The sequence below is a fragment of the Diplotaxodon limnothrissa genome, linkage group LG19 (genome assembly GCF_057381915.1).
Source record: "Diplotaxodon limnothrissa isolate DT_005_m linkage group LG19, D_limnothrissa_male_GT1.1, whole genome shotgun sequence".
Classification (NCBI taxonomy): Eukaryota; Metazoa; Chordata; class Actinopteri; order Cichliformes; family Cichlidae; genus Diplotaxodon; species Diplotaxodon limnothrissa.
This window is the reverse complement of record NC_140614.1, coordinates 8,911,775-8,921,950: the sequence shown is the minus strand read 5'-3', so window position 1 is coordinate 8,921,950 and position 10,176 is coordinate 8,911,775. Positions and strand designations below refer to the sequence as shown.

Below are 10,176 nucleotides of genomic sequence, written 5' to 3'. Positions count from 1 at the left end.
TTTCTTTACTATTATTATTCATTTTCTTCACACTAAAACACTTATAAAAGCAAAGGTGAGACCTGGATGTGGTTTCAAAGTTCTCTTACGACCCCAAACCTGAGGTAAAGCACCCATAAATGGTGGTGTAAACTTTAATTATATGTTTGTGAAAGTATTAGAAGTTGAAGTCATTGATGCAACATTTTTACAATACTTTATTCAAGATATGATATTATTACAGTTTTTAACATTCTGCAATATGCTGATTATTGCCATAACATATATTGCCATTTACTGTCTTTTTTCAACTGCAAATTATGTCCCCAAAGTTCTTTTTTATCCAATAAGGGAATTCGAATCTGAATCAGTTGATGAGTTCTCAAACTTGGTTTGTTTTCATACAGAGAAAAATCCAGGTCAACTCCAGGTGAATTTAAATACGTCACTACAAACCACGTGCTCAGTCCGCTCTCTGGCCAGATGTGTCTGGGGCAGGAGCAACAAAGGTAACTCAAACTTAAGCTCAAGCTAAAAACATACACCTGATTGTTGGTTGTGGTCGGGGTCAGGTCACGTTCACACCATAAACAAAATGCTCTGGAGTTTGTTTGGAACCATACTGAGACCACGTCCTCCAAAGGGTCTCGGTGTGGTGGTTTTTGTTGGCACCTGAGTGCAATTACTGTGTTCACACCTGCACATACGGCAAACAGCAGTAAGTGGGAACCAGAGTTTGATTTCGATGGACTAAACACTGGAGGTGTGAAAACAACCCAAAATACATGATTTCACGCCACTTAGTTGTTGCTGCAAACTGAAACTGTCAGTAACACGACACTGAGTCAGTCTGATGTCGGTCTGTGATTGAATATCTGCTGTTTACATAGACAAAATTTTAACATTTAACAGAAGAAGTTCAAGTGTCACCCCAACCTGTTTCTTCCTGTTAAAAGGGAGTTTTCCGTCCCACTGTCGCCAAAGCGCTTGCTTACAGGGTTCATATGATTCTTAAGGTTTTCTTTGTATTACTGTAGTGTCTTTACCTTACAACATAAAACACCTTGAGGCAACTGTTGTTGTGATTTGGCGCTGTATAAATAAAATGGATTTGAATTGAATTATTACATTTATACTTAGCAAACTTCCTGTTCTATAGGTATATAACCAGAAGACTACTAGCTGACGGCCAGTCGAGGGGTTCAAGTCCCCTTGAGTTGGCAACATGTTGGCAGTCTGTCTGCATTTATACAGTTATTTTTTTTTTTTTGAAAGGAGGTTGCTTCCCTATTTTAACTGGTGCCACTGAACCATTAGCAATTTAAACTATTATTAGCCTAAAATTCTTTGGACTCCAAGTTACTTACCAGTCTACTGAAAACGGACTCAGGTTCCTCTACACTCCACAAGTTATTAATGGGATTTTATTTTCCAAGTCAATTAATTGTAACTAACATGGTGATTTAGAAAAGCTAGCAATACTTTAGGAACTCTGGGATATCAATCTGAAATTTTAAGCTTATATTTGAGTGTCAAAAACAAAACGAAATGCATATCTGTAAGTGAACTGAAAAGTCTGTCAGTCTGTATCTTTTATTAAGCTATATAAAATCAATTCACATGTATATGTCAGTGCAGAGTTATTTAGACGTTAATAACACTGACAGTAAATCTTTGAATACAGGCTTCACATAGATCATATGTTTTTAAATGGTTGTCAGATATGCTAAATGATGACTTCAGTCTATTAGCATGAATTAATACTGATTAAGATTTTTTTTATTTGTCCAAAACCTGCAGTTTGTTTGATTTTTTTTATTTTTTGCAGATATCTTTGCTTATAAGTCTTTAAGTTTGATTTTGAATTTAATAATTGACGCCACTGCCGTAGCTCGTTAGATGGCGTGTGGAAAACCTCCCTAATGGCACAGTCAGTAATTGAAGCTTGTGGTATGTTTTGCACCTCAATCACTTGAGGCTATTTTTTGAAAAAAAAAAAAACTGTCTGTCCGTAACAGGGTCCAGGTGCAACTCAGTGGGAAATTTCTCCTTCCTCCGGAAACCTGGTGATTGCAGGACAATTACAGTAAACACTAACAGCCAAGCTTCATCCTAAACACAGGCTTTATCAGTCAGTAGGCCACCTCTCTCTGGGCAACACTAGCATTTATCTCTATCTAGACAGACAGACAATCCTTCTGGGCAACAGAAGTAGCTTCACTGTAAACATGTTCTTCTCAAAAAATTGTTTAATCTGGCACTCGGTTGTATCATCTCAGCGGAGAAATCGTAAACATTGTTAATTGAGGCAACAGCACCTTTTCCAGGGGAAATACATGTTCCAGGAATGTCCCTCAAATGTCCCTCAGATCAGTCACAACATCTTTAAAATTGACTGATGATCCCGGTATTAAACAATAATGCTAATTTCTCTGCTGTTATCATATTTTTTCTTATAGGCCTACTAAATGTAAGTAGGTCCATAAGATTTTGGTACTGACACTTACTTCTATGGAGTCTAACAAGATGCAAAAATGTAAGTGAAGCAGAACTTTATTAGGCTGAAAACAAAAATAAACATATCAGAGAGATATTTAAAAAACAACAACTAAAACTAACAGTATCCGCTTATTTCTACAAAGCTTAACGCCACCTTTAGACACATTAGATGGCTGGATGCTTCCTGTGTAGTTTCTCTCAGTTATGTCCACAGCCTTGTCCTTTTGATTTACTTCAAGCAGCCTTAATTTCTCAGAGCAGACTTTCATGTCCATCCAAGTGTTGGAAGACTTCCAAATATACATGGGGGATATGATTAGGCATTATCTATTTAACACAGTCGCACACAAGAAAAAACACATCTCAACTGTCTCGTTATCAGGTGGCTGCCACAGATGCACGCCTAATACAAACGACTTACAAGTGGGATCTTTAATTTTGTGTTTTATTGTTGGTGTAGCTCTAATGTAACTCTCGTGACTCGCAATGCTGGAATCAGGGCTGGGCAAATACAGCATAAATATTACATAAACAGTAAGTATCAAAAATGTAATGTTCCCCACCGAGGATGCCATACGCTGTAATTTTCTCAACGGGGTATGTTATTTCACACCGCAATATTCTGGTGCTTTGCAACTACCAATCAGGTCAGCTGCACAAACTGTACCTTCAACCCACACACACACACAGTAGTTTCAGTTTGACGGTCTATGAAAGTAACAAAACAGATTGAAATGTAACAAGAGTGTTTTTTGTGCTTTTCTTAATGTGCTGTTTGTGTTATTTAAGAGCACGCCACCTTTAATGTTACAGTCCACCTGAACACATGTTTGTTATTAGTATTACATTGAGATTCTCAGCGGGTTGCTCTGATGTTGACCAGCTGCCCTGCTGTTGGCTGTCAAATACAAAATAAAATAGTAATTTAGGTTAATGATGCCCATTCAGAGCCGAATATACTGCATAGCCACGAGGAAAGACAACTTGAAACACAAGGGCAACGCAAAATCCATCTGTTCTCCTTCTCCACCTCCGCAGTCTGTCACGTCTTTCTCTTCTGCACCGTACGCCGCCGTGAACTCTAGGAAACAACTATCCCGCAGCTGTGTGTACACTGATCCTGTGGTAATGTTGCCTGCACTACTCGCTGATTGTCATGCTGTTGCTTTCTCACAATATGCAGTGTTGCACAGTGTGTTCTGCAAGCACTTCTCTTTGCAGAATCAAAGTAGTGTGTGGGTGACGGTTTTCTTTTTTTGTACGAGAAAAGAAAGTTTTTACTTCTGCTGAGGTGCACTTACAGTCTCTTTGTCCAAGGGTAGATATTTTTAGATGTTCTTTACTTGGGCACTGATATTGAACACAAGTAAATGCAGCTTCTAGTTATTCAGGGATATATTAGCAATTCCATATTAATGCAGAAAATGCCTGCCAGCAATTGCTACATTTCTGTGTGGAGTTTGGATGTTTTGTACCTAAGGCTGGGCAAACACTGTGCGATTTCTTCAGTCGCGTTTTTCAGCTCCTGCTTAAACTGTATTATTGAATCGCAGGGGTTAGAAGTTCGTAGGTCACGATGCAGGGTCTCACACTATACGGCCCGATGCTCTGATGTGACCTGAGTGCTCACACTGTGCATCAATAACACGAGGCTTATAACACAAAATCTGTCTCTCGCTCTCCCTCTGTGTTTCACTCACACAGACACACACACACCACCATCAACTTGTCTAAATTGCTAATAAAAAACACTGACCAGGCAGCTGCAATTGAGCAGCAATGTCCATCCAACTCTTTTCATGGTTGTTGTGGTCGTGATAATTTTGTGAGGCCACATCGAAAAGGCTCGGAGGAGCTTGCCAAAGTTCTACAAGTTGTGCCTCCATCGCTTGTGTCGAGATCACACGCTGCACTGCCGTGCTACTCCATCTTTTTCACTTCCATTCCTGTGTTTGCGCGTGCGCAGTGTGAGAGGCTGCGTTGACACCTTCACGAGGGGCGACAAGATTTCAAACAGGTTTGATTTTCTTGCGACCATACGATTGATGATTGGGAGCTGGTCGTGAGGTGTTAATCGCTTCTTATTACCCCATGTATACTACACAATGCACGACACACGATTAAGGCAAAACTCAGGCCAATCCCCAAAACAGTCACACGACTGAAAAATCGGTTCAAAATGGGCCAAAAATCGCACAGTGTATGCCCAGCTTAAGTGCATGGGATTCTCCTTGGGTACTTTCACCAACCAACCATGATTTCGTTTTTTCAAACAAATAATTGCACTGCTTAAACATCACCAAGAGAGATACCTTTAATGAATAATGTATTCAAAACTGATGATGAGACAAACTTGGGTTTCTGGCGTGAGCAACCAAAGGTGACTATTTCATGAACTTCTATGAGACGGGGTTGTAGCATGACCTTACCTCAGTCTCGCTTCTGTAGACTTCTGTAGAATCTTCATCACATTTCCTGGATAACAGATTTTCAGGATCCTTATCTGAAACTTTAGGTAAACCTCGGTTTTCTTAACATCAAGTCTTCTTCGTCTCTGCTTGTTTGCATAATCAATCATTTCAAATTTGCAAATCTTGTTATCTTGCGCAGGGCCACTGGACAACATCAGTTAAGTGCTTGGTATGTGAAATTAAAATGTACCAAAGCCCTCAGTGTTTTCTTTGAATACCTCATTTTCTTTTGGCTATGCAACCCGTCTATCACATTTGCATTTTCGTACAAACACAACATCATAGCGTAGATTGTTCTTTTCTTTTAATCACAGCCAACTGGCCGTGCAGGAAAACAAATAGGGTATTTTTAAATTGACACAGACAAACATTACGGCGCAATCGAAGCCATGATCTAAAGTGTTCTATTTAACGTCAGCCATTCATATGCTGATTTTAAATTGCTACAGCACCATGCTGTGCCAAGTGTCTATAATCACAGTGACAGTATACAATATTCTGGCCCGTAGGCGAGAGCTCTCTCTCCAATTATGTTTCTCTTGGCCTGAGATTGAATCTATTACTGTGTAATTGCCTCTATATCTCCAACTATCACCCCGAGCAGTTCCGCGGATTATTCACACATATGGTGAGTAAATGTTTGGTGGAAATCAGAGCTATTTTTAGGATGTTGTTGATGTTGAAGGAGCAGTGTCCTGATACTCGCAGAAATTGTTGAACAAAGTTATTCAAAGGACTGTTTTATCCTAAACTGTAATGGTGACCTGGAGAGTGCCTCGATATATGACTTTTTTTGGATTGCAGTGAGACGACCACTCTGAGAAGCACATGTGTGCATGAAGCCAAGGTAGTGACAAATACTTTTTTTTTTAAACATTTCCTCTCATCCTTTTTACCCAGGTGGGTTCAGCTCACTGAGTCAAGACATAGACAGCATCACTCAAGCTGTCAGGGACTAAGAAGTAGATTTAAGCTCCAGGTTTTACACTGGACAAAAAAAATCCACCAACGTATACCACACAAACATCCGCCCTTTTCTCATCAGCAGCAAAGTATTGGCATTCATTTCCAGGTGAACTGATTATGCAGTAAGCAGAGGTATTTATTGGCACCAACTGAAACATGACCCGTATGCAGCAGTGCTGTGCAACAGTGCAAATGTGGAAACTACATTTTGTTATTAAATAATTGGTTAGTATTGCAAATGCAAATATTCACACAATTCAGTGGGCTGCATACCAAACTAAAGGGAAATAAACAGAGTCATGCTACTATCAATCAATAGTATTGACACTATTACCAGCATTGGTATCTATACTATTGATATTTGGATCAATGCATTAACCTTTTTACAATTTTTCAGTCTTATACAAACTTCCTTTTGGTGGTGCTTTGCTCACGGGTGCAACATTGAGTTCTGAAAACACCCATTTACTGACAGAAGAAGTAACAAGAGTTCTGACAGTGACGGGAGCACAGATGCGTGGATACAGAGAGACGTGAGAGATCCCTTTTACTGTTCTGAACACCAGCTAGCAACTCACTCTCAAATGCACTGTGAATTGCTGTGAATGCACTGGCACCTGCTGTTGTGGCCCAGACAGAAATATTGCTACAACACTACATTTTAAACACGACATGCTCAGATTTTTCTGTCTTTACTGGAATGTACAGGCTACGTTTTGGTAGCATGGTATGTCATACCAATGTATCTCAGCAGGCTGAAAAGCCGATAAACTAAGCAATGGTTATCATTTAGCATAATACTCACACTTCCCTGGTCAGCCATGTAGAGTTAGCTAATCAGTGGACATTTCCGTCTGTTTCACACAGCTAAAATGTCTGAAAAAAAAGTGCACACCAAATGGCTTCTTGCCATTTAGCAGCTGTGTTCCTGTTCCACAGTCACACAACAGATGATAGCTCAAATGCCCTCTTTTCCCCACCCAACATGGACAACAGGAGGGGTCAGGTTCCATGTAGAGTCACTCCAACAGCTTTTACCAAGAAAATAATTACGAATGAAAAAGAGAGAGAAAAAAAATCAAATAGTACCCAATGTTTTTCACATCCTGCATCATATGACATTTTTTTCATGTGCTGCTACTTTTCTGAATTCAATAGTGATGGGATTTCGGTTCAGCTCACTAAAAAGAGCCGGCTCTTTCGGCTCCGAACCGGCTCTTCAGGTTGTTTTGTTGCTTTAATTAATTTATTATTAACAATAATATAAAATTATGCACAAAAGGAATTACTAACGTAAAAAAAATGTGATTTTATTTATATATGTTTATATATAAATATATGCGGTGGCCCCTAGAGACAAAACACGTACAAACTACAAAACACATTTCTAGCATGAACTGAACTTCCAAAGCAGAGCTACTAGATCACTTAAATTACACAATTGAAAGCATGTGTGTGTTGGTTGTGTATTTATACACAGGCACTCATATATATTCAAATAATTTTTAAAAAAAGTTCATTTACCTGTTATTACCACACACCAAATCCGGTCGTTGGTACTTGCTGGCTTGTGTAGCCACAAGATAACAAAAGCTCAACACTGCGCCCAGCATCCTGGAGCACTTCTGTTGTCTTTTGTACGTGTTTTGAGTTTTTATGTGCTTCTGAGTTTTTACGTGCTTCGGAGTTTGTACGTGTTTTTACGTGTTTTGGAGTTTTTACGTGATTTGAAGTTTGTACGTGCTTTGTCTCTAGGGGCCACCGTAAATATACTTTTATTTATTCACTTCACATAAAATGTAATAAATAAATCATATAATACAAAAATCAACTATTCACATTTCAACTTTTAACTATTTAAATTTTCAGCTTTTTTCTTTTACAAATTTAAAGTGAAACAACACAAAACACTGCAAGCCACAACACAATTAAATATAAATTATAATATGAAAACAAAAAGAACATGCACATTCTCTGTCATATTAGCCTGCATGAATAAACTTTCTGAATCCTTCATCCACAACCAAAAATAGTTGTGGATGATTACTATACCTTTCTAATGTGACGTTGTTGTCCCTGGCTCTCTTTCTCTCCCTCTGGCTCTGTTCCTGTGCTACTGAGTGTAACTACCGCCCCTCCCCCCTCTGCCCAGCATAAAGCACAAGGCTCGCATGCAGAGTGAAGCGGAAAAAAAGAAGCTCCTTATCGGCTTGTGATAAGGAGCCGGCTCGCGTCGTTCACGTCAAAGATCCGGCTCTAACGGTGTGTTCACACCGAACGCGATGGACGCGAATAAAACGCCCCAAACGCCCCTAATTTGACGCGTGTACATTCGCGTCTCAACGCGTGTCCAAGAAAAATCCATCGCGCGTCAAAATATGATATTTTGACGCGCGTGAACCGGAAATGTGGGAGGAATGTGGGAGGGAGTTGTGCCAGACCGGTATCTTTGCAAGATGGCAGCTATCGAGCTAGCGCTTGAAGAGAGAGTCTCCCTTCTCTATGTACTGTGGAGAGCAGAGCAGCAGCGTAAAAGACGTCCTCGCCGTACCTGGGTCCATCAGGTCCTCCAGAGGCATGAGCAGTTTGGTGAGTTTCACCACTTGCTCCAGGAGCTGCGCCTGGATGACGGCCGATTCCAGCGCTATCACTGTCATTCACTCGGCCAGTTTGAGGACCTGCTTTCCCTCGTCGGTCCCAGCATCGCCCGCCTAGACACCAACTACAGACGCTCAATCCCACCTGCAGAGCGCCTGTCCGTCTGCCTGAGGTTAGTAAAACTATTTAATACGGTAGTCCTTTATTGATATCTGTGCTAATATGCTAATCCATCCAGTTATACACTGCTAACATGGATGTGCTATGCTAACAGTGAATGCTGTCGGTGTTTACTGAAAGCAAACTGTGGTACAGAGACGACTCTTTATAATATTTCTAGTGATACTCAGAAGGTCTCATCAAGTCCCGATTTAATTCGATTTATGCTGTTATCAGTGTTTGCATGATAGCATGGCTGTGGTGTCCTATCAATGTATGCGCTCGGTGTTTGCTGATATCAAACTGTAGCATTAGGACCACTGAGTTAACCTTTGTAGTGATACTCACTCCTTTTTATTTAGACCTGGTTTAATTCTGGGATAGTTGAATATTTGTATATAATCCCTGCAGCTGTCAGACTCTATAGCAGGGGTCACAGCCTTTATTAAAACTGAGTTAGATAAAACTGTGAACAGTTTGGTTCATCTTTAGTTACATGGTTCTATCTTGATGAGCTGTCTTATCACAGATTAATTTTTCAAAAATATTAATGATTTAAGCAAGGAAAGGGCTACATGTCAACATACAACTCTTTATTTCTATTAATGTCTCACTTCATTCCTACCTGATTGACATGTTTAGGAATTATGAGTGATTGGCTCACTGTAGTTGTGAAAGTTGCTACCAATCAAATTATGATATGTTAAAGTTAAAACAAAACACAACTGTTTTAGATATTATCTAATATACATTTTGTAATTATCCTTATAATTACAAAATGTTTTATGTAAGATTTAAGTTTTGTGATTTATATCTGACATCACAAAAGTATTTTGGAATTTGAATAATGTATTTTGTAACTGCAGTACACATAATACTGATTTTGAACAATTTTGTCCAGGTTCCTTGTCACCGGGGACTCCTTCAGGACCATCGCGTTCAGTTTCAGAGTCGGTGTGTCCACGGTGAGCCAGATCACCCCCCAGGCAGCGACGTCCATCTGGGACTGTCTAGTGGACGACTTCATGGCTGTGCCTTCACCTGGAGACTGGCGCTCCATCACAGAGGGATTCCAGGAGCGCTGGAACTTTCCTCTGTGCTGTGCAGCTCTGGATGGGAAGCACGTCCAGACAAAGGCACCCCATATATCATATAGGAGACACACACATTGATATACACTAAATATTCATTTCATTTCTTTTTTGTGGTGCCCAAATTGATGCACCTGCTTGATTTTGTTTAAACAATTATTGCACACTTTCTGTAAATCCAGTAAACTTCTTTTCACTTCTCAAATATCACTGTGTGTGTCTCCTGTATGATATTTAACTGACATTTTTTATTGTAGCAACCAACGATTTATACAGGAAAATAATGTCTATTAACAAGGTTGCCCAAACTTCTGCATCCCACTGTATCAGTATATTTTGTCATTAGTATAATATGAAATAAATTCTACATGTGTCAAGTTGTGTGCCAACATTTGCTGTGTAGTAGAACTGAG

The 10,176-nt window shown here is 39.7% G+C and overlaps 1 protein-coding gene across 1 annotated transcript; it reads left to right on the top strand.

Annotated features, from left to right (window-relative positions):
* Positions 1-8,192: 8,192 nt before the first annotated feature.
* On the top strand, positions 8,193-9,960 carry LOC146611662 (uncharacterized). Its single transcript, XM_085343267.1, has 2 exons — positions 8,193-8,685; positions 9,574-9,960. Exons 1-2 carry the CDS (start codon positions 8,333-8,335, stop codon positions 9,842-9,844), a joined length of 624 nt encoding a protein of 207 aa, XP_085199393.1. The 5' UTR covers positions 8,193-8,332; the 3' UTR covers positions 9,845-9,960.
* Positions 9,961-10,176: the final 216 nt, after the last annotated feature.

Coding starts and splice junctions, on each gene's coding strand:
- LOC146611662 (XM_085343267.1), top strand. CDS start 8,333: ATGTGGGAGGGAGTTGTGCCAGACCGGTATCTTTGCAAGATGGCAGCT. Junction 8,686..9,573: donor CGCCTGTCCGTCTGCCTGAG/GTTAGTAAAACT, acceptor AATTTTGTCCAG/GTTCCTTGTCACCGGGGACT.